This window comes from Haliotis asinina, chromosome 4, assembly GCF_037392515.1.
Source record: "Haliotis asinina isolate JCU_RB_2024 chromosome 4, JCU_Hal_asi_v2, whole genome shotgun sequence".
Classification (NCBI taxonomy): domain Eukaryota; kingdom Metazoa; phylum Mollusca; class Gastropoda; order Lepetellida; family Haliotidae; genus Haliotis; species Haliotis asinina.
In genome coordinates, this window is record NC_090283.1 from 23251686 (window position 1) to 23278297 (window position 26612).

Here is a 26612-nt window from a genome sequence, read left to right on the forward strand (position 1 = left end):
ACGTAATGACGTCACAGGTTTCCACTCGTCTGCTGTCCGTCCAAGCTCTGAAGTTGAAGACTTCACCACAAGCTTGGTTTTCGAAATATTCAAATGATTTAAAAATGCGCTCGATTCTCTGGTTTAGGAGGAGAGGACTGAGTTGGTTACGGGAGTTGGAAAAATAGATAGAGACACTAAAACATTAAGCACTACAGTGTCCTATTTGTCATTCTATGGACAGTCAGTTTCTTTATTTATTGTGTAGATATTGATACATAAAAGTTCATATGAAATCACTCAAAGATTGAATGATTCCCGTAAGCTTGAATTAAACAAACCTAATAAACATAGAATATATATGTACTATAACATTTATGCAGCACAGTACATCATGTTGCATTGCCCATGTCGATATACAGCGAGTTTGGGAGGATTGGGCGATACCAGGCGATATATTACCCAAACTATCCACACCCTTTCCTTTCACCCCAGGGTATATCTTATCATTCATACTTCAGGTTATGTTTTCTGATTCTTTGTACACGTGTATATACAGAAATGTTACAATGGTACGTAAAACTTTTGGGGTGAACATCCACTAAGCATGTGATGTTGCACTGTCCTGTATGGGTAGCTTACGGCTGGTTTTAGATATTTGCAGGCCGCTTCAGTTACTTAGCACTGCCTCTGTTAACTCCTCTTTTAACTAAGAGGAGGAAATGTAATACAAAACACAATCAACCAGGTTCGAACTTGCCGAACACTCACGTTATTTTCATCAGAAAATGTAAATACTCAACGCTCTCTTGGTAGATGTGTGTATGTACAATTCCGTGTAAGAAAGAACTTTTAACTTATCAATGTCTACCACACCATCACCATAAAACATAACTATTTCGATACTGTGTGGCTATAACAGGTAATCACAGTGTGTAAATGCTAAGTTTTTACAGTCCATGTGGCTTGCGACAATAAAACCTGTCTGCCTTAATAATAGCGTTACGTATTAGTATTCCCGCCCCGCCCCGCCCCGCCCCGCCCGGTACCAGAATGTTCCAAAGTTCCTGAGTCTATCCAGCCCTCAATATTGTTTTCTTCAACTTTATTTTCACACATTCTTTATTAGACCTTTTATCATGAAAAATATGAAGTAACATATGAAGACAATTTCAGTTCATTAATCACGCTCAAATGGCTATAATATCATGTATAACATATCCCAACTTACTGCACACTGTACAACACTACATAACATTACTCTGGTCAAACAGCCGTACTGCCTTTCCGCCCGTAATATATGAGTGTCTATTCCACCCATCCATAAATACAATGTAGGAAGGCCAGCAACAATATTTCAAGCTCACTAACCATCTTCCAGGAAAGAAAACGTTTTTATTCAGCTTACGAAAAAAGAAGAAACATATTTATCGCATACAGTTAAAGGCTGACACTAAATCGGAGGAAATTGTTTTTTCCGACTCCTTAAGAAACAATTAGAGAAATAAAACATAACATGTAAAGTACCAGTGTCTAGAAACATCGTGTGTTAAGTCCAACAATGTACACATTTAGAGTGAGCGAGTGATTGAGTGAGTGAGTGAGTGAGTGAGTGAGTTGGCGAGTTGGCGAGTTGGCTTAGTGTTGCGCCGCACTCTGCAACATTCCATCTATATGGCGGCGGTCTGTAAATTATCGAGTCTGGTCCAGTCAATAAAGTGATCAACAACATGAGCATCGACCTACGCAATTGGCAACCGATGACATGTGTCAACCACGTTAGCAAGCCTGACCACCCGATCCCGTCAGTCACCTCTTACCACAGGCATGGTTGCCTCTTATGGCAAGCGTGGATTGCTGGAGGCCTATTCTAACACATTTAGATAGCACCCGCCACACGGTCAGCCAGCCTGCAATGTGATAAGAGTGTTTTCTCTCCTCTACCATCCATTCAATGTAGAAATAAAGTATTTGAATTTTGCACTGTGCACGTTTTGCACTGTTTGTTGTTTCACGCCGCATTCAGCACCTATCCACCTATACGACTACGGTCTGGAAATATTTGAGTTTGTACCATCATCATCATCATCATCATCATCATCATCATCATTTTGTAAATGATATTTTCGCAAATCGGTCCTAGTTTCCTATTTTACTTTACCCCTTATACTCAAGATAAAGATCATGGAAGGAAGGAAGGAAGGAAGGAAGGAAGGAAGGAAATATCAAGTTACTTCTTGACTCTAGTATGTTTGTCTGTCCATCTTGCTACCGCATCCGTCGTCCAGCTACCCGAGTGATGTTACAGAAACAGTGCATGTTACCTTGGATAGTGGACCCAGGCAGCAATGCGTTCAACACTGTACTGTCTGACTGTCTGTCTGTCTGACTGAAGTCTTGAGTGGGTATGACACTTCAAGACACGGTCACGCGCACGCATTTTATTGAAAAAGTGTTCATAGTTAAGACTGAATGATATACTGAAATGGAGCCCTGAGACTTTCTTCATCGAAGCAACGGAAAACTAGACTTATCACATTTTGTAGACTTGAATAGGCTTTCTTGGATACATTTGCTTCAGGGTCTGTACGACAGACAAACGCACAGGCAATCTTCCTTCCATGCAGTTGATAACAAGACTGTGTGTCCAGAACGCCACCCTATAGTCGCCTTGGTGCAGAGTGCGGCGTTGAGCAACATACCACCACCACCAACAACAATAGTAATAGCAATGGCAACAGCAATGTACAATGATAACCATTTAAGCCAATGCGAAATGAGTATTTTTCCCTGTATGATTACCAGAAAGAACGTTTTTCAGTGTGGTATGGTGTGGCTGATAAAGCTGATGGAAAAATGCATTCTTGTCAAATAAGGGGTGGGGTGTTGAAGGACACACCAGTTTGACTCCGTAAATGGTAGTTTTCAGATACTTGCATCAGTCACTCTAACCAAGCGCGCACGTTTCTACGTTACACTAAACACTAAAACTAAAACTAAACACATCATGATCAACATTGGCACGTCCATTATCATCACTGGGACACGCTGCTCAGTATGCACGGCCGAATTTATTTTCACGTCTTACGTCACAATCTGTTCATAATCGCACTGACAATAATTCCTTCACCAAAACAAGGCATTATAGGTGTTTAGCATAACCTAACAGTCCGTTGCTGAAGCCCGAGACGCAAAACCAGACATAAAGTTCCATGAAGAAAACTCAACGTATGCAACAACAACCTGCACTGGAGGGTCTACAGCAGACTATGTTTAGCTTAGATATACGGGACATGTGTAGGAGTGCACCTAATGATTCTATTCTTATAATGTCGTTCAAGCAGGACAATATTCTAGCATCGACTGTAGTCATGAGTAAATAGAGCGAGTTATTATATATATATATATATATATATATATATAGAGAGAGAGAGAGAGAGAGAGAGAGAGAGAAACAAAAATTTATGTTGTAAAGTGGCCTTGATATACTTCAGCGAGAATAGCTAATTCAAATTGAGTAACCCTTATATACTCTTAACAGCGCCACCCCACGGGCAGCTAACTCTCGTTACACACCGTTAGGAGAAAACGCTTTCCTACTGACTCATCCTTCAAACATGGGAAATATAATTTCATGAGACCACACGCGGCTATTTTCCACACATTTATAGTCCGCTTCAGTCAGTTTGTGAGACCATCAAGCAAGGTGTCTGTGAGGCCCTGAATCTCAACGGACGGAAATCTCTTGTCACTACTACTACTACTACTACTACTACTACTACTACCACTACTACTGTTCTCGGAGACGACTAAGTCTGTTACACAACAGGAGTCATGCATGACGGTGATATACTATGTATCCTTGGTCTGAGCAAAGTTTCGCAAACAGCCAACTTCTTCCCCAAACTCCTACCTGCCAGCAAAGCGAGAGGTTCCCTCGTTGTCTGAAAAAAGAACACACTAAACTTAAACTATTCAATCCCTCCACAACCGTCAGCTCATCATTTGCACTCAGCCCCTTCTATGACAGCAGAGATTAACACTGCTTTAATCCAGTTCTGCATGTTGCTTCCGTGACTCTGTCTTAGTAATACCTCGAAATATGCGACGGGTGTTCGCATGCAGTGGCGACAGTTTAACATGATGACCACTGTACCGAAACATTCACAACAAAATCAAAAACACCATTCATGCCACAATAGTTTGACTAATTTTACTAATGCGCACATTGGCATTACTTAATTAGATCAAGGTAATGTCCTTCGTATATTTAAGGTTCAATAACCATCTTGAATGTGTCTTGATTGTGGTTTATGAAAAGAATGCATTACGTTGTCGTAGCGCTCATCAATTTACATCCTGCTTCCCCTTCTTTACCTGCACAGCAGTACCAGATGACCCCAAAGTGTACATTGTTTAGAACATGGGCTTCAGGTGTACTGCTTCTTGAACAGAGGGAGCGCTGGACGCTGGAAGCAATTAAAAAATGGACAGACTCGTGTTTCTTGAATGATGGAAAAAAACTTGTCCAAATTGCATTAAGGAGGAATGTTATTGTTGGAATCACAACAAGAACCCAAAAAATATTTCCAATAGTTTTGGGGTCGGATGCATAATTATAAAGAACTGTGACCCGGAAGCTGTCGTGTTTACCACCGATTCCATAGTGTCATTGCGCTTTCCTGTATCATCTTAGGGTTCGAAAATTCCACAGCCCAAAGTCGTGGTCCAAATTCTTGGCCTGAGCGCCAAATCGGCATCCCCGACTGCAACCATCCACATCGGTGCCGGAAGACATCGCAATCCCTGCCATTCTGGGTTTCTAGAAGGCACTTACGGACACCGTTGCACCACCTTCCCACTAAGGTCACCTGCTATCAATAACGTGCCGACCGACCACACCAATCGCCTTCGGCCACATCCTCACCCAGAACACTCCCTCTCACACGCATCGGAATCACTTCGCCACAACCATCTTCTTTACGATGCTTTCGCAACCAACCAAACATCAGATATCTACCACGCATCCAACACACCTAGACCAAGTAACGCCAAGGTTACAAAAACCCGCAGAAGACTTCAAAGAAAGGCAAGCTAACAAACCTGACCACACTGCCTTCACTTCATTCGTCTCCCATATATGGTCACGTAGTACTATCGCCTCCACTCACCCACACACGACTACCACCTTCGCGTTTCTCAGATACACTTTACCAGTGTTCAGCCCTTCGACCATTCATTGTGCAGAAATTCTCTTTATTTTCTCTACATACACCCATATTTTACAATCTGTTCTCCTTTTCTTTCATCATAGCTCCAATTCATTTCTTTGCATTTCCCACTTTTCACATTAACACACAGCTGGAGTAGGCACTGTCACCTGCATTCACAGGCACCCGGTAACCCGGAAGCAGCATGCCGCAAGCACCAATCACAGGCCACATCCCAATGTTTACCTTCGTCAGCTGATCATGGCGGCCTACACTGCACACCAAGGCATGGACGGCTTGTAGTCACTTTGCTACGCCTTAGCTGGTCAGCGACGACTGTCACATGAATCTGGAGGTAGGTAAGTACATTAGTGTCTTTCGCGCCACATTTTAGTATTCATAACGCCCGTATGAATGACGTCTTTCTAACACTGCCATGTTTTGCAAGGCCAGCAGCTGTAAGTGTATCTCGTTCGTGCAAGACAGTGTCACCCGTTTTCGTGTCTCTATGCCAAGTGGTTTTCGTGGAGAGGATGCAGGCAGGGAACTTCTTGTGCTCTGCTGTGTATAATACATGAACCACCGTGCCTTTCAACGTATAACTCAACAACTCAAACAGAGCACAAATATCAGATATGTTCCCTCATTCCAAAACGTTTCACTTACTTTTTGGTTCAGTGCCCAAAAGTATTGTACGAGCGTTTGGTTTGGTTTGGTTTGGTTTGGTTTGGTTTCAGTGTTTGCTTCATGTATTTTAGGAGTCTACGCATTGCGCCAGCTAATATTCCCGGGGTAGTTCGTGGCACAGAGCACACAAGGTCAATTGTCCCTTATGAATATTACTCACTTATGTCGTGTTTATGAATTCGCATCTAATACAGTACACTCTGTTCAGCATTTTTCATGCAGCGCATACCAATGAACAGTTTCATTCAGGACAGTACAGAGCTGGGTTTCTTACAATCCGAAATGTTCAGTAATGGTAGCCCATACTCAATAGAATTCCTTGCATTTATTGTCGGAGATTGCAGCTTCTACTCGTAATATAGCTGTTTTATCAAGTCTACCAAGGGATGAGTAGAAAATTACCCCAAAATTGTCCTTCTCCATTTGTACTTCACCTACAATATTTCATTCATGTATACACACTACAGTTTCTGATCGATGCTCCGTTCATTGACGCAGCTGTGTCTCTTTGTTCCATTCTGCCCTAGACCTGTCCTGTTGCTGAACCTATGGCTGAACCTATGCCTGAACCTGTGCCTCAACCTGTGCCTCAACCTGTGCCTCAACCTGTGCCTCAACCTGTGCCTCAACCTTTGCTAAACTTGACAGCCAGTAATGTACTTTGTGATGTAATGTATTCTGTGTTCCCAGCACACACATGGTAACCTTGGTAACAGTTCTGTAATTATTTCACCATTGTACGAACTCATCATCAAGAAAATGTGCACAATCAATGCTTTGGGCTACCATGGTTTCCGACCATTAGTATCTCTACAGCAATGTGGGATCATCTTTGTTTATTTGGATGGTAGTAAGTGGTGGTCATTGTGTTGGATGTTGTTGCAGACCCTGACTGATGTTGCTGCCACTGACACAACCTCAGCACACACCTCTACACAGCCCCCAGCGAGGGAAGATTGTGCAGTGCAGGTACGTTTGTATCTCCTAGGTCTGTCACTGTGCTCAATAGTGTTAGATATGTGTTATGTACAGTGTTTACTGCATTGTGCATCCCCTCTCCTCCTCTATTTTGCAAGGGATGCATTTTGCTGCCAAGCTCAGCATATGTTCACAGGATGACCCAGGCTGCTAGCTGTGGGATATGGTGGTGATTACCTCTGCTTTCTGCTTTCCTGGGTTGCGTGCAGATGATGTCTTAAAGATGTTGGAGGTGTCGAACCATGGCTGATGAATCTGTGAGTGGTGTGTGTGGATTATAGGTCGTCACTTCTGGTTTTTGTAGAGGGATATTGGTGAGGAGAGCGATGGCATCATCTCCAAGGGTAGATTACCGTCAACTGTATCCTTAGCCCTTGGATCCCCCTTTCCATCCAACAACCCTTTCCATCCAACAACCCTTTCCGATCCTTAGGGTTAGTTAGGTTAGGGCTTTCTTTCCTGATTTCTGCTCTGTTTGAATGCTATCTTGACATGTGTCCTAACACCTGCATTTAGATGTTTGTGTTGTTAACAAAGGTTCTTGAAAGTCACGATTTGTTGAAATGTGCCCATTATTTGCCGCAAGGGTTTTTGTCTACATACATATGTATGAAGGAACGTATACCACATCTATATGTGACGAATAAGACTGGTCTGGTAAATATTTCCCGTGTGCACACTTCACTCAGTAATTACAAATTTGCTAATTTTCACCCTGATCCTTGCTGGAAATAACCCAATATTCTTCGAATGTCTTCATTTCCCGTGGCCTATGACTAGTTAAGAGTCATGCAGATAAGAAGGGTGTTTCTCCAACCAACTCTCTCCTGAAATGTATATTTGTCATGTTAACAACTGTAACTTGACGTTGCTGCCAGGATACTCTGTAACTCTGTCTGTGGCAAATATCAGTTCCATAATGAGTAAATACACCTAGACGGTATATACATCATGAATGGTTTTGGTAGTCAGGAAATTTGAGTTAGTTGTCTCCGTTACACTACTGTTTTCTTCCAGTATTTATAGGTGTCATATTTACCATACATTACCAAATTTCATTGATTTACCCCACTTCAAGTATTTACGGTTTACAAAGACACTACAGTTTGATTTAAGCACTGATATGTTTCATTAGTAATTTACGACGTTGTATGTTGAGTGACTGATTTGATTTGATTTGATTTGATTTGATTTGATTTGATCCTCCAATGTCTTTGTGTAACTGTTGAATGTTCCTGACAATTCCTATCCATTCTTGCTTACATTATTTCGCTGAATTAATCAACCAAGTCTGTGCCAACGTCAGCAACCCACGCAATGCAATTATACCCTGGTGTTGTGAAAACTGTAAAACCATTATGAAGGTTGGTACCCTTCCAACTAAACACGTCTATTTGGCCCAGCAGAAATATTACTTGGCTGTATTTGAGACTAGGCCTTTAAACGTTTAACTTGTGCAATTGTTTCTATTTTCAGTTGCTATGATTAGCAATGATTACTAAAGATGCTCACAGTATTTTGTAAAGTCAAGTTAAGAAATTTGTCCTGTGCAATTCCAATTGTTTTTAATTTCAATATGTCTAGAAAACATTTAAAGCTTGTGTAAGAAGCTGCCATTGTATAGATATTTGAGCAGTTGCAGGTTGGAAGAGGCATGGATGATGCCAATTCTACTGCATTTGAAGCCGGGAAGCGGTGAAGGAGCAGAGACATGGATGAGACATGGACCTCCAGATAACGTTCACCCAGGCCCACGACCTCTTTGATCCCAACTGTTGAATATTCCCCATTATGTCTCAAATGAAAGAATATTTGTCCACGTCATCATGTGCGAGAATCAGTCATTTTTAGCAAAATACATATTCAAGGCCTCAGTTGTGAGACAGAAGTACCCCAAATACCTGATGCAAGGGCGATAACTCCATTCTATTTCACAGACCATCTTGTCCACCTACAACTGTTAGAGTTCAGTTGTTGGACTTGTAACAGCTACAAAATCTTGTGCTCATTGATCACTATGTCAAAATATAATTTGCCATGACTCAATATGCTCTTTGTCCATAATTGTGTGTCAAGACTGTTATACATCAGGCTCCTTTTCATCAAATCTTGCATCCAAGTGTTATTCATTGTTATAACTTTTCTAATGCAAGGGAGTTAACTCTATCAACTTTTGTATTATTATTATCCAGTTGTTCAATGTATCTGCTTGTATAATTATGCCATTCACATTCTTACGCAGAAGCCACCAAAACAAAATGCTATATATTGTTTGTACTCTGGCCTAAGGCCACTTCTGCCAAAATAAATTGAACTTGAACTTGAACTTGAACTTGTACAACTAATGTATGTGATGTAGACAAATCTAAGAAAGTTATGGAGGATGCTACTTTGTCAGAATCTTTACCATTGTATATTCTTGAGTCCACACACACGAGACCGCTAATGTTAACTGCCAAGGGAGACAACTCATCATTTTACCACCGCTTCATCTACTTTCGGTTCTGAATCATTTTCATTGTGCATGGTGGATATTGTGACTCGAATTTGAATGTGTCTGCGTCACAGCTGCACGACAAGTTGACAAACAAGTTTTTGCCAAGTGATTTTGCAAGTTTAGCTCATGCAAAAGTTACAATTTTTAGGACTGCATTTTGTAAAATGCGCACAAATCACACAACTGTCGGTGTACAGTTAAGGGAGACAACTCACCATTGTACGAACGCTTCGTTTACTTTTGGTGATGGAGAAACTTAACCATTATAAATGAAGACGATATACTTTGTGACTTCCACGTATGTATGTATGTATGTATGTATGTATGTATGTATGTATGTATGTATGGATGGATGGATGGATGGATGGATGGATGGATGGATGGATGGATGGATGGATGGATGGATGGATGGATGGATGCATGCATGCATGTATGTATGTATACATATACAGTGTCTGCAACCTGTCGGCAATTCACAGTGGTGATATTCAGGAACAGACGATTTATGTGAAAATACACGCTTAGTACCGACTGTGTTCGATGCATTTGCAAGCGTATATTTTGGTTCTCATATTAATGCTTTCCTTGGCGTGGCTGTATCCCCCAGGAGTCTTACCTCCTCCATACAATTGAAATCAAAAGTAAAAATCAACACGGGAACAAAATAGCATGTACTGCTCTGCGTTGACAGGTTTCCCTGCTCAAGGGATTCGTCGGATGCCCATCTGTTATGGAGCCCTCATGTGGATAGCCCAATATTGCAGATATACATGGTAGTAAGATACACTAGTGAGGTTACTAACTGAAGTTTGTGTTTCTTCGGAATCGTTCTTCTGGTTAGGGGCGGCGGGGTAGCCTGGTGACACCGCTTGTCACACCGAAGACCCGGGTTCAATCTCCACATGGGTACAACGTCTGAGACCCGTTTCCGGTGTCTCTGGCCCTGATTTTGCTGGATTTTCAGCGTGACAAGCAAATGCTTTAACCAATATAGCTACCCCAACGCCATCCCACCCATGTTGAGCATCAATGACGATGTAACCATATTTCCTATCCTTCACAGCGACACGTTACATATAGATTGTCCAGGGAATATAAAGATATGGGGCCTGAAAAGAAACTATGCATCAATTATTTTTGCATAAAAATTAAAAACGCTGTAGTGATAAAACCATACCGAGCCATCACACACACACACACACACACACACACACACACACACACACACACACACACACACACACACACACACACACACACACACACACACACACACACACACACACACACACACACACACACACACACACACACACACACACACTCCCCATCACAATTTAGACGCTTTAATGTAACATTGTAGATATTTACTTCAGTCAATGGAATGATATATAGTAAAACACATTCGTAGCGGTGAAAAAATATTGTTATGAGTTCAATAAAGTATGAAAATCGGTGAATTTGACAGATTCATTAGAAAACTTCACACCAAAACTCAACTGTTTCCATGCATCATATTTGCAGTCTTGCTTTTCAGCAATTTGATGTATGATCCGTGCAATTCATTGGCATAAGGTTTGCTGTTGGTTCTCCAAAGTTTGTGGAGAAATGAAGCCTCTATATGACCATAAACATATGCATAACATACAGTGCGTGTTTTAAGTATGGCGAAACTCTTGATGGTCAGCGTTTTGATGTACTCATTTTCCACCTCACGCTACAAAACGGCTTCAGTAATTGTCCCGAAACCTCGCTGTTGTGTAAAGTCGACGTTCATCATCCACAAAGGCTCCTAAAAGATTGTTTGCCTTAAAAAAACATGTCACTGGATAGTTAAGCATGCAGCAACATTGTCATGGAGACATAATTGCTCGCGGATGGCACGCATCGCTGGCCGTATGACAATCCTCCCAAAGGAGGTTATTGACTGGGAAAGCAGGAAAAACAGGGTTGAAAAAGCGCTAAGGCAGGTAAACGTGAATAGAATGGGTTTCAAACTAGCCGACTCGCGTAGATACTCAATAAAACAATTATTTCTTATTACCTATCCAGTTATTTCTTTAAATCACTTCAGCTTCTGGAAGGGTCAAAAGAATTCAGTGTTTTGTCTTTTTCTGGTAACTGTTTAAAATAAGAGTTGCTTTTGCTTCAATTATTATGTTTACATTCCAGCTAAAAACTGAAAAAATATAATAATAGAAGACTGGCCATATATTGCACGACTACACTGAAAACAACACTTGTTTTATGGTTGGTTGCATAAGGCTTGACATAAGTTAATGATAGTCGATTGTGAGAACATAATTGCTTTCCTTTTTCACAATTTCAGGTTTGTGGAAACTTGTAAGCTAAAGGTTTATTCCCCGGAAATGTAGGTGAATTCTGCATAGGCCCTCATACCCATACCTCATATTACGTCACGGAGACGCGCCGCTGTGATTGGTTGAAATTTCGTTCACGGCTAAGAATTGTGCACTTTGTCGATTTAAGGTAATTAAAGATCGAAATGGGTTATTTCAATAACAGGGTTTCTTTCACAACGCTGCCATTTGATGTCATTTATGCATTTGCACCACATAGAGTACATGTGATCTTTAATTCATGTCATGAATTATGATTTTCATATTTAGACACATTGCACCAACCTATATTTGTACATCATATCTTGGTACATTCTCTTACCTTACATTGTGTGAACATATTTTGTCAAAATATATTCACTCCATGCACTGACTCAGTATTGACCTGATGAGAGAGCAAGAAGTAGCTCTGAAAAGTGAATTGTTTGAAAACGGAACCACCTCCGATGGTACATGAGTACATACAATGAAATGTAGAACATACACACTATGCAAGGGGTGACGAGGAATATACACAATGATTACTGAAAACTAGAACATATACATTTGATAAATTTTGATAACAGTTTGATTCTGAATACCATATTTTCATTAGTAAAGAGATTAGGTAACAAGCACGTCAAGGGACTGATACGTTGTTGCCTAAAATTTGAGCAAAAATCTGAAGATGTAATGGATTTCCTCCCGCATGAACTGTGTGATATTCGTCCATCTCCCTTCTTCTTTTGGCAATTTATGGTTAGAAGTTTTAAATGTTTATGGTTAGATGTTATAGAATAGGTTTCCATAGTTTTTCTGATAACATTAAGAACTTGTCGAGTGAAAGTAAGTTTTTTAAATGATATTGTCCTTTGGGTGAAGTATTCATTTCAGTGGTCCACGATTGATTGTAAAATAACTGATCTTTCAGGATTGAATCTGTGTCTATGATCCAATATTGAGCATAATGAAATGGGTTTACAAAATATTTGTTTCACGTGATTCAGTCACTGAGCACCATCCTTCCTATAATCTAAAATGAAAGCTGCTATTTTGTTGTTTGGATGGGAAATTTTCGATTCGCACCAGTGAGCTGAATATGTCGTCTTCCAAGTTCTCCAAAACCATAAGGTTCGGGGTGTTGTGTCCAATTTCAGGAATTTAAGATGAACACGTTCAATGATATCGCAATTTTGGAATCTCCATATTTCACACCCCAACTGTGTTTATTGACAATGTTCAAACGCACATTTCTATGCAATAATATAATTCCAAAACATTATGTATCTGTAATCTCTATTGTCTGATATTTGAGATAAACGTGTTTACTTCCTTGCATCAATATTGAAGTCACGTCAAGGTCATCGTTGTCTGATTAGTCTTTTACCATCAACACTGGTATCAGCAATTATAAAATTTCCACTGACTTCTTTTTAGTGCTTGTGTATGTCCATTTCTGCATCGTTGTTAAATAATATTGCCACTCCTGCTGGAGTTTGAGCTAGAAGGAGCTATGATGATATTGATTCCTCACACACTTTTTCATGATGTTTTCATCTTTTTCAGAAATTTGAATATCCTGCAAACAAATAATTGAGACTTTACGTTTAATCTACATATTCATGGATAGATGTCTTAAAATAGCGAATAGGTTTTACATACGTTTAATCCACATATTCATGGTTAGATGTTTTAAAATAGAGAATAGGTTTTACATATTTTTTTCTGATAACATTAAGAATTTCTCGAGTGAAAGTAAGGAAGTAAGTAGTAATTGAGGCTTTACGTTTATTCCACATATTCATAATTTCATGCCTATTTTGGTTTTCAGCTAGCCCACTGCAGCTTGCCGAGACAACTTTAATTCTGCTATCCTTTATCTAAATGGTTAGAAAAAGTAGTAATTACAAAACACATTGACAATAGAGAGAAAGTCAAAGTACACATACTGATTTTTTTTCGTTTTCTATACATAAGAAAAAAAAACAGAGGCAGAAATATATAACGTAACATTGTTGCAGTCGCTTTGATAATCCGCCCTATAGCAGTACTGACAGCACCGGAGCAAGTAGAAATGAGCAAAGGACCGTATTATTTTATCTCTAATTTACTTTCCATACTTTATCAAAAGCGTTCGATATGCACAGAATAATTTTGTATCAGCCTCTTCCATTTTAGGAATAGGATTCGGAACGATAAAACCATTATGCTTTTTTTAAACCAGATTGAGTAAGCGAAATGAACTCGCTATTGTCACGAAATGCTGGTGAATACTTTACCAAAACAACCTACAATCGATATCAGTCGGTACGTGGCAGTTTCCACGTGATTACAACCTTTTCATATGAACAGATCGAATGATACCACTCAACCATGAACTCCGCGTTCTGTTCCTGCATTGAAATATTAATTACAAAAATCCATTCGATAGGACGAGGTTGAAGTTCGTTTTGAATAGAGTGTTATACAGGGGCTTTGTTTCGCTTGAGCTTTTTTGAAGGCTACATTAACTTCAACCAGTGATCTCACCTCATCAAGTCTATTTCATCATAGTCTTGGTGATTTAAATCAATATCTGGCTTTACATCTTCATTGATAAGTGATTCATTTACATGCTTGAAATATTCATGGAAACTTCCAATGACACGGGGTAGGTTGTATTGTATGCCTTAACATTTAACAAATTCCAAAACGTATCGGGATGTGTGAAATGTTTCCTGTAGCTTCTGTCTTACATAATTATTTTCTTTCTAAATGTATTTCAGTCATCACTCTCATTTACTCCTTACCTGTTGTATACAGTAGGGATTTATTCGATTAATCTTGTGTTTGTTTTACTCTTACTAATTGTATTTGTGCTAATAAGAGTAACTGGCAATGTTAATGTAAAAAGATGTTTTTGCCTGTTATAGAGAGAGACTCAAATGTATAAACGGAAGTTGAATTCAAAATGAAGTCACTGTCATCCTTAGCTAATGAATAAAATAGTGCCCAATCAAAATGCAGCGCGTTCCTTCGACATGTGACGACAGTTCGTGACGTTGAAATATTGGATCTTGGAGAAAACATTGTGCTCGCATTCGCCGTGTATTTTACAGAATACCCCGTACGCATGCGCAACTGCAAGATTCGTACGGAATTTCAAGGTCAAAGTTTAAGGCTTTGCAAGGCTTTTCTGGGCAAAAGTAAGGCCAATAAGACGAGCAGTTATATATGCCATGTAGCCATCCGAACATCAGTGAAAAAGGAATATATTAGGAAACAAAGTTGTAAAAACAGTTGTAAGCAGTCTATCACCAACACCAACAACACAACAAAGTTTAACTAGACTGTTCTGACAAATGCATGCAATGGTTGTTCCATGGTAAACACCATTACCCTGAACTGCTCAAAGCTCTCTTCACAGCATCTCTTTAATGTTGCATTTAGGAACAGTGTGCACATTTAGGAAACAGTGACATTAGCGCAATAGTTGTTGGAGGGTCTGTTGGTGCGTTGAATGATGTCCATGACAGGAAATCATCGTTGGCCAACTTTTGTTTCCCAGTTGTCTCTTCATGTTTTCCAACCACTCATAACTATTTACTGTGTTAACCCCATGTATATCTTCAGTTAAGACGGTACATAATGGTGCGTCTTGGTAAAACACAATTTTACATTGGTACAGACAAAGTTTTCAGCGTTAATGTTACGTTTTCTTTTTCAACCATGAGGTACGTGTGAAGAATATCTAATAACACAATAAGATCATTTATTTCTCCGCAAGGAGTGCAAAATCATCAGCATATGCTTTTGACACTGTCTATGTCGACATCGATATCACTGTTATTCAGCAAATTGAGGAGGTCATTGATGAACAAGTTAAAAAACACGGGGGAGAGTATGCAGCCTTTCTATGTCAACATCGATATCACTGTTATTCAGCAAATTGAGGAGGTCATTGATGAACAAGTTAAAAAACACGGGGGAGAGTATGCAACCTTTCTATGTCAACATCGATATCACTGTCATTCAGCAAATTGAGGAGGTCATTGATGAACAAGTTAAAAAACACGGGGGAGAGTATGCAGCCTTTCTATGTCAACATCGATATCACTGTCATTCAGCAAATTGAGGAGGTCATTGATGAACAAGTTAAAAAACACGGGGGAGAGTATGCAACTTTGTCTCAATCCTCTATTCACCCCAGACCATGCCGTTAAATACCCATCTAGCCTCACGCAGCACTACAAGTCCTTGTACAAGGATTCTACCGCAGTTGACATCTTTCCACCTACACCGTCAGTTGCACTGTGTACACTCATATGCATTTTTATGTCAATGAACGCCACAACCGTTGATTTGTTTTGCTGGCTTTAGGAGTTTCTACATTAGACGAGAGAGTTTGTACATGGTCTACAGTTGCATGTTTCTTGCGTAAACCATTCTGAGAATCACTGAGTATGTTATCTGATTTTGATTTAGCGGCCATCTTGGAATTTTTTCAACATCAGGTGGCGCTACAGATGCACGTGCAATACTCTGCTGATAATTCTTCAAAACAACATGATAGGGTATATATATTATTATACAATTTATATACAGTATAGACTGACATATGAACTTCAGTCAAACTGGCGCCTATCCTGGATTTTCTGACACAAGGGGAACTGGAAGTTCCATATTCATAAATCCTTAGAAGTGTTCGGTGTATCAGTGTGCCAAGTACGGTGCGCGTTGTTTCACAAAATTCTAGCATTAACCGCCCGAAAACCATGATAAGCATCTTCACTGGTGTCAACATGTGTTAGTATAGATATAAACTTCCGGGCAAAGGAAAGTTATCACCAACTTTAATTGGCTCAACAGTAAAAACAGTAGCGTATTTGAGATTTCTGATAACTGATGTATTGACAGAAATCATTTTCTGATAATTCGAATGAAAATTCATTGTCGTGTCATTTTGCAATCTCCCGCAATACACGAAGAAAGAGTCCAGGGGTCCAAGTTTAAAATTACACAAATCACCGACCTTTCAAAAAGGTGATAAAGAGTCATTTTATGGCACAGAAGGCAGGAAACACTTCATCAATAGCGAGTGTGACCCCCCTGGGAGTCATTACACGCCAACACACGCCTCCTCATTGACGTTGTCAGACGGCGGATAACGTCAACAGGAATCCATAGGTTCAATAGAGTCTGTTCGAGTTCCTGTCGACTTACTGGAGGTGGAACATGCTGTCTCAACTGACGATCAAGGTGATCCCACAGATGTTCAATGGGGTTCATGCCTGGAGAACACACAGGCCAAGGCAATATGTTGACTTTAACATTGTTGAAGTACTCTCTGGTGGTGTGAGGCCTTGCGTTGTCATGCTGCAAAAGTAACCCTCTTGGCAGATGTTGAATAAGAGGCACCGCAACAGGTCTCAACACTTCATCCTTGTATCGCTGTACAGTCAAATTTCCACGGATGATAACCAGTGGTGTTATCACCTGGACACAAATGCCACCCCATATCATGACACCTCCACCTCCTAATGGTTGCCACCCCATATCATGACACCTCCACCTCCAAATGGTTGCCACCCCATATCATGACACCTCCACCTCCAAATGGTTGAACTTCTCTGACGCACTTCGGTGCCAGTCGCTCGCACCTTCGTCGAAAAACTCTAACCCTGCCATCGTTCCTGAAGAGACAGAACCGACTTTCATCTGTAAAGAGTACCCTTTCCCAGTCGCGTCGCTACGGGTCAAGGCCATTCCACGTATCCCGGCTACACGAAGTCGCCGAATGACAGTTCGCCTGCTGATGGCATGCCCTAGTACCGTCGCCGTCACGAATCTGTTCCGGAGGCGAATCTGTCCGATGTAGCGGTCTTCGGCTGTTGTTCCCGATCTTGATCGGTCTTGAGTCTGTCCTGTCTGCCGGTTTTGCTGTTGCGGGGGATATCGATGACTTTAAGTCTTTCTTGTTTATTTTTCAAGGCTGTTAAATATAGCGGACAGTTTTACCTGGCTCGTGTCCGTCCGTGTTGAAATCGATATCGATCGTATTGGAGTTATGAGGTCATTTATGTAGCTATTAAACATGAGAGGAGATAACATTCATCCTTGTTTTAGTCCACAACCAACCACAAATGTTGCGCTATGTCCTCCATTTAGACATGCACAGTACTGAACATTCTTGTAAAGCAAGATGATGCATCTTTCCTTTGATAATTATCATTATCTGGTAGCTTTGTCCATATAGTTCGTCGATCAATGCAGTCGTAAGCCTTACGAAAGTCTATAAATAAAGCGAATGTTGTTTTTCAAAAGGATTTGCACGTTCCAAAAAATGCAGAAAAAATAGATGCGGTATGTTCCGTTGTGATCTGCTGCGTCAAGAGCTGTTCTTATTATGCTCTAGTATGCAGTTGGTCTCCACAAAGTTTGGAGGTTTCTCATTTAGGGTACTGCAATACAGTTTATATGTGGCACAAGTGAGTCGTTTATATGACAAGGGATCACAGCGGCATTCGGTGGACGTTTTCCGAATGTGGTTTACTATACCTATAGTCCATCTGAAGGAATACAACCACTGTCAAAACCAATATGACAACATTCTAATACTGTAAGCTTGACATGCAAACGTTTACATTTCCTTCACTCCTTGTCGAGTTTCTTTCTAACATCAATGTACATACTTTCAAAATGTAGTTTATGGGGAACAGTGGGCGAATTATTTCAGGTAAACAAATGACTAGGCTTAGCATGTCTTTATGACGACTGCCACCGGTTGGGCAGGATGCGCTCACTTTTCGCGAACCTCTGGTATCAATACGATTTCACAGTGATTCATTACTATTTAAAATAGCATATTTATATAGCGCACATATCCACGCAACTAGTACATGCTAAAAGCGCTGGTATTGTTTTCCATCGTCCAATGGATGTCAGTCTCAACGAGACATCGTATAAAAAAAATCTCAACTCCCCAGGGATCATACAACATTTGCTTCCTCTAGGCGCTTCGAGTTAATGCGTCTTTCCCATCTTCACGAGATACCCATTCACAGCTAGGTGGACTGGGACACATAGTCAGAGTGATATGCCCAAGTTTACTGCACATGTATAAACACATGCTCCGTCATCGTATCACACGGTGGCAATCACTGGATTGTCTGGTTCAGACATCTTACAGCTGTATTACTACAAATGTCTACTTATGATACCGGCACAGCTGATGTCGAATGGCAGAGATATCTTATGAACGTGGAAAGGGGTTTGTCGCTTTTATTTCCAGCATCGCTTTACTTTTTTTTTATGTACCATTTTTACTTATTTACAGATACAATACTTGTAGTCAGTGTGGTTCACATGCACAGTTGTGTTGATGTATAATTATACAAAAACACCAATGATGTATCGTGTTTGCCTGATTCACACATTCTGTTCCAGCATTCCGAGAGTCAATTCTACCATTCCTTTTTAGTTTACTTCTTTTATAGGTCCGTATAATCGTTCTTGAAGGGACAGAACGCCCCATCTCCGCCAAATCTAGGTCTGTAAAGTAAGTACACACCTGACTATCAGTCTCCTGTTTTCTGTCCTCTGGTCTTCTTGTCATATCATTAACACTATGATAATAAATAGGCATGTGTGCATTTATATAGCGCCAAACTGCACTCACTAGGTGAATGCTCACAGCGCTAACAATCAAGGCAGGCATATTATTACCCTGGATAACCCAAGCTCCGTGTTAGGTGCTGGAAGGTTACAGTCACATGACGTATTCCACCGGGTACCCATCCGGGTGAATAGAGACAATTTTGAGGTTGCCTAAGGTGAGACCACATGTGTCATGTGCTTCGTTGTGGGGCAGGACTGAAGTCCTAGAAACTCTCACGCGTCAAGCTGCCAGTCACCCACCCGAGCACTATCTGCACCTTCAGACTTGAGAAACAGGCCAGGTTTATATGAACAATCAAATTCAATCGATTTTGGAACTGGATTGTCTACACCACCAGTATCTTCAGAACTTTGTTCACAATCAGTACACATATGCCATACAATCATTGAGTTAATTTCCGGATACGGGCTATTCAGGTACATTTACAAGTTATTGTATAGGTGTACGCAATTCAGAATACATTTGTTGGGAATGAAAGAGAAAGGAAACCACTTTAACGCACCAGTTATCGTCACAGACAGCCAGTTTTGTTACAGTTTTATCACAAAAATCTTGAAGAACATTGATTTTCTTTTGTTGCTGCAGAATAGTATCTGCTATCATTGACTCGTCATCTGCGAATGGTAGTGCATGTATTTTTGGAATTAGAGTTGATATGACCACATTTGCTTGCAGCATGTTGACTAGTTGATTGATACGCATGATAAATGATTTTGGACTTAGTATACGTCCTTGACGAGTTCCCATGTTACAAGTGAAATATTCCGAGAGACCAGTTTCAGTTTTCACACAAGCTGCTAATTTACCATACTTGTCATTCAGTATCTTGAGGAAGTTACTATAGATTTCAGACATTGTGATGAACGCCGTCAAAGGCCTTCAACAAGTCGATGAATAAACAATAAAACCTTCCATTCCATTTAGATATATACTTTTGAATGATCTTTACAAGCGATGTACATATATTATGGCGTTACAAAGACGGGTTTCTGTAGATATACAGCTCTACTTTTCTCAACATGGCAGTAAGTACGTCCAGAGGCAGGGCAAACGCTAAGTAAACTGAAGTACTCCTTAACAAATCCACATATGCACCATCAACAATATAATGAATTAAGAATTGCTTATGATACTTATAAATAACTTCATGGATTGCTTTAAAGATGGTGACACATTTGATAGTGCCACTGCTGTTGGATCATGAACAATATCTGTCATGAACAAGATGGCAGCTCCTTTTCACAACAGAGGCTAATGTTACTTTAACAGGTCTACAATTTATAAACAGCCAGTCTAAATCGACATAATTTGTCGTATTCACACCCTGTCTATTTTTCTGGCTATTAAACAAGCGTCTTCTAAGCATCCACACATTTAAACTTGAAATGAGTTGTAGTACTGATTGTTTAATGGTCTTGCTACTGGCCAATACGACATCGTTCTTGTTGGTTATTTCTGGTAATTTGTTGGACTTTCTGTAACTCTGTGACGGATGCCGCTATCAAAGCGTTGCATCGTTTTCCTGGTTATTGCTGGTAATTTATTGGAATTTCTATAACTTTATGACAGACGCAGCTGTTAGAGCAACACTCAACAAATCTCTCATGCTTCATCTTCCCTATACTGATTAGGCTGCATGAAAAAATAAATGTTTCTCGGGTACACTTCTTTCAATAGTGACAGGGGTGGTAGGACTTTATTTATAAATGTTCATAAAAAAGTGACGAGGGAGAAACAGATTTTTAATATTTTTTTCTCCCTCAGAAATACAGCTTGGGAAGTTTAGCACGTGTTAATGAGTTGTAGATTCAGTCACACTCGTTCTTACAGACACTCATCCTTAGGGTGGACAGATAGATGATCGGGGCCAAGTCAAAATTATTTTATTAAAGGTCAATGAAAAAATGTTATGTTCACAAATAAAAGTGACGCGCCGATGCCCGAGAAACAGTTCATCTCTTTACTTAGCCTTACAAACATGGCGCTAGAACTTACATCTGTGATCTGTGAGAAATGGGGATGAAGCAAGCATGCATATACAAATGTATTGTATTGGATCCATTACATAGCGGGTCGCGTAATGCAATGATATTGATCTGGAAGACCTCTGTACATTTGTAACTCAGCAACCCCGTCACTCGGTGTTCACATTGCCAATAAAAGTGTCTGTGCACTCTCTGCGACACTGATAATTTACGGGACATTTCCTGCAGTAAAAATGACTACTTGTTTGGGGCAGATAAGACCGACTTCGCTCGAGTGCACTAGGTGTATCATACGGTATATGCGGGGAGGTATTGACAGGTCGACAATCGGGTCAATTTGTGTGTTTCAGCCCCTCCCAGCAAGTCGGCCTGGCATAGCAGTACCCTTACCAATTTTAAAAGGATTAGCGAAACAATCTCAGTGAGGAAATAGCTCTGGAGAAGAGTACATACCGTTTCATTATATTATTACACAAAGCTATATATTTTGTACACTTGTTCGTCCACGGTGGGATGGAGTAAACTTAAGATCTGTCTGTGCGTAAGCCATGATTGGGAATGCATGGCTTAGTAATGTATGGTTCCTCTACTGATACTCTTTGCGAACATTTTACTGATAAACATTCTTTAATGTGGTGAACTCAATGTTTAACCGTTTCCACAGTAAACTCGGTAACTGCTGAACTTGTTCGTATAAACTAACGTGGTGACGTCAAACTCATACTTACAGGCGAATACGTTAATTTCTCTGAAATGATGAGACGACCTCATACTAAAAAATCAAAGTCCGTCTCCTATTCTCGCGGTAAACACGTTTTCTGCCGAGATCGCCTATGCGTGACACTTAGGTGTTGTTTACATCACATAGGTAACTAGCAAGTGGCCCAATTCTAAGAATAATCAATATTTTGCAATGTAACGAATGTTGGTGAGTTTTTACCAACTTGCACAAACCATAAAGTTTTCCAAAAACGTCTTCCTTTATAACGTTACGTCCTCGTTACGCCGCGAGAAGAGGAGATTTCTCATGAAGTCAATAGCGGAGCTATTAACCGAGCTCAAGATCAGTAATACACCTGACAGATCAAGCCGTTGATAGATGCATTTGTTAGAGGAGGAGTCTCTTCGTTTAAAAACAACAAACATTCGTACGATAAGCAAGTTTTGTACTGTTTCTTTCAGCCGATATCCGTAAGTACCGCGAGGACAGTATAATACCTCTCTGCATGTCTGTTTGGTACAAATGTCGGCCTTGTCCCACACCCCGTTTATGTGTTACCTTAACTGTGTTAAATTCGCTGAACAAACTCTTGTCTTTTTTTAATTCGTGGAATGGGAGATTTGCAACATCTAAATGTGATTAAGTGGGCATGGCTTCACGTGACACTCGGCAGCCTCCAAATTACCAATCGCATTGTTGCGCTGAGCCTCAGTTATTGAGCCTCAGTTATTCTAGGCATGACTTTAACACCAAATTTAATGTTGTCAACTGTCGCAAGAGCAATGAACACCCTTCTTCTCGAATATGTTCGCAGACAGCGTTCACCAAAGATGTACTAATTGTTTATGTGAGGGTTTCTGTGAAAAACGTTTGTTTCTCTTTCACTTTACAATAATATAATTCAATATTTATTTCTGTGTCGACAAGCATCTACATGGATAACTGGGTGACGTCACCGGTGGAGCACAATACGCTCACCTGCTCCCACATCTGGGTGAGAGTGATTCATACACAGAATCTTATTGTAAAATCAGCATGGTACTGTTGACTAGAGAGAACTGTGTTCGTTACATTGAGATATATAGTTTATATACGTCATCACATATATCCGTTATGACGCTGGGCAACACTGCCGTTTAATCGTGTTTCTGAAGTTATCCCTGAAATCCTTTGTTCCCACTGCGTAGATTAGTGGATTAAGAAACGAATTAGAAAATCCCAACATTAATAAATATGTTCCAATAATTTCCTTCAAGAAACACGAAACCTTGTCACCAGACACTAGCTGAACAACAGTCGCTATCAAAAAAGGACACCACGTGATCAAAAGGCATCCAATCACACACAGGAGAGTTTTAACTGACTTCCAGTTCCGGGCGGAAATGCCAAAGAGTCTACCTGACTTCCGGGTCACACCAAGTTGTTCCAAAGCATCGATTCGCTTGATGTGGCCCCTTGCACTGCAGTATAAACGAACGTAGATGACAAACACGATCAAAATAGGCAGCACCCCTATAATGAATATCAACACAACATAGCCAGGTGACACAACGAATAAAAAAGAGCAGTATTGGTTATAATTCCCGGTATTCCATCCGATCAGAGGTGCGAATCCAATGAGAAGTGATTGAAAAGTGATCCACAGCATGGCAAACACAACCCGCCTAGTGGTCATTATCTGGATGTATCGTAAAGCACGGGTGATTGCTATGTAGCGGTCAACGGCAATCCACATCACGCACATTGTTGACACTTGAATTCCACTGATGGTGAATCCTATCCTCCCAAGACACTCGTTTAGAGTTGACTCATTTGCTTTTGTGACCACTGCACCTATAGATACAAATCCAATACACATATCCGCTATTCCGAGTAACGTCACAAATGAGTAAGTTGGTCGATGGGACTTCCTCTGTAATGCTATGAACAGCAGAACCGCCCCATTGCTCAATATGATGCATACTGACAACGGTATTAACACAATTCTCTTAACGCGTTCATGAGCATTGTCCCAGTCCGGTTCGCATGTTTCAGGAAGAGGTGTTGATGCAAGGGAAGTCATTGGGTCAGCAGTTTTTGTCAGGTTATGAAGCAACAACATGTTCTGGGTATTAAATTCCTCATTAAAACTATTCGGCTTCTTTAGTAAAATTATATCATCGTCGCGATGGACAATTCTAGCAATGACTGTTTCGCCTTGCTTAGGTGGAAGTCATTTCATCCAGTGTGGTATTTTTCAATCCGATCCATGACGATAAGAATAAAGACTCTTGGAACCGGCGAGTGGTCACGATTCCTCTTAGTCGTTGCGAAATGACCCCTAGAAAGTGTTCAAGAGCTCCAATCAGAGAAACAATCTGGGTGAGTCATTCATTGGCACTTCCTTGTGGCATATGGCTGCCATTCAGACAGACACAGTTATGTCTCAATGTGATCACCCTGAGGAACAATTTCCTTGACATTCCCTTGTATATACGGGTGTATGTACGTCAACTCGGGTGTATGTACGTCAACTCGGGTGTATGAGCCATTACTTCGAATAACTGTCTCCTGCAATTAACAAAATATCAGTTATATCATGATAATAGTATTATTGTCTCTCCACCTGAAATCAGATGATATGATTGATAAATGACGAGTAATTTACAAGTGTAAAATGTGGAAAGTGTATTAGTGCAGCAGTTTTCGATATGTTTGCTGATGCTGATAAAAGCTGTTGAATGGAGTGTCAATGTACCTAGTTAGGCTGTTATGGGACGCATCAAAGCTTATTCTTATATCATGAGTAGTTATTAGTGTCATTTCCGTGTGATGGGTACATAAATATTATACACTTATTGCATTTATGGAACATGTAGATAAACGAACATTGCACACAGGTGGTAGATAATCCAAAGTAAGATACAAGACCAACAGAAACACATTGTACGCCAATTTATGTGAAGAGGTAATGGCAAGATGACCAAAAGGGGAAGAATATATCGTAGTTACACTGCCAAAAGTTGTATTCCGGTTATGACATTGTATTGTATACAGAGAAACCGATTTGGGTTTATGTGTGAAAACAGCAGTCCTATATTCATTCAACGTCTGCCAGTGGCTGTCACTAAAGGTTGTGCAAATATCAGTGAGTAGTTTCCAGATTACAATGCTATAAAATCGTATTAATTTCAACGTATGGGCCTAATATCTTTACAACTTGTGCTGTCATTTCGCAGTTGATGTTAATCAATATCTTATATACCATTCAAAAGGTAGGGGCTATTGGATGTACAAGATTGACAAAGTGCAACTGATGTAGCCAAGGAAGAAACTGATGATGAAGAGAAATTAAGGAAAAATGGGACAATATATTTCATTCATTTGCATATGTTTCATCAGTATGTATATATATTGCTTTTTCTCGTATGCACTGGCATTGGCTAGAGGTATGGAATATCCACTGCATTTTTTGAATGGCATGTATTTTCGGATAAATAACTGAGGACCATTGTTAGTGTTTGTTATGACCATCTTTTCATACAAATGTATAACTGCAATTTGCCAAACTAATCTGTATACGCATCAAAGCTTATAATAGCAATATACTTGTAAAGTTACTTCACGACCAGGTTGGCAAAGTTCTGGATGGGGCAGGTTCTAATTGACCTCTGAATTACAGTAGAGGGTCTAGACGAGTGTCATACTGACAGGTGTCCTTCTGTAAATACGCAATCGATCATGGTTGTATTGATCTTGTTCATACAAGTTGCCTAAACAAATAAATAAAGCGAAAGACTGAATCCCGATCAAATGGTAGAATGCACCGGGTCATTTCGTTCATTTAGATACCACTCCACTTCTTCCACCACCTACACACACTGCATACTTTTTCGAAATAGTTTACACATATTTCTAGCCAGTCGGGATAGCTATGCCTGAAAGTTACTGGCTAAAATAATTCACTTGCTCGAAATGTGAATGTGGACACGGAATTCATCGTTAAGCTGCTAATGAGATTAACAATTTTATCAGGCCGTAATCATGCATGACTTAAACAAGCATTATAACTTAACTGGTCGGAGAGATTGATATATTTACAGAGTGGTCCCATAAAAATATACTAGCCAGTCGGGCCGGTGACTCTGGAAGTTTACTGACCCGACTGAAATTTTACTAGTCACAGTCTAGCGGACCAGTGGCTATTTCTCACAGTCAGTGCAGAACAAAAGATAGACTGTTTACTTTGAGCACACTGACAGGAACAGATTTCAATGAAAACCAATGCAGTGTATTTTGTCCACGTTAGGAAAACACCTTGCGTTCAGTTCCGGAGAGTATGGCTGGATAACACTGGGGTGATCCACGGGAAAGGAATGTTCCCAGCTGTACTGAATCAGAGTGTGGTTAATGTGATGGAAACAAGATGCTGATGTAGCACATTCCTGCTCATCATCACACTATTCCTTCAGAGACATACATATGTTCGCATCCGAAGCAATGCTCGCGTTTATCGACTAGTTGACTGTTAATATTCAGCAAAACGATGATATATCCTGGTCAGTAAATGGGGATTAACT

General features: G+C 40.2%; 1 protein-coding gene and 1 pseudogene across 1 annotated transcript; both read right to left on the minus strand.

The window, feature by feature from the left end:
- Window positions 1–26612, minus strand: part of LOC137280851 (uncharacterized) — a 539924-nt pseudogene that overhangs the window by 469966 nt on the left and 43346 nt on the right.
- On the minus strand, window positions 23165–24154 carry LOC137281740 (glucose-dependent insulinotropic receptor-like). The gene has a single exon (XM_067813326.1). It carries the CDS (start codon window positions 24152–24154, stop codon window positions 23165–23167), a length of 990 nt encoding a protein of 329 aa, XP_067669427.1.

Excerpts from the sequence above, each read along its gene's own strand:
- LOC137281740 (XM_067813326.1), bottom strand. The coding sequence starts at position 24,154 with ATGTTGTTGCTTCATAACCTGACAAAAACTGCTGACCCAATGACTTCC.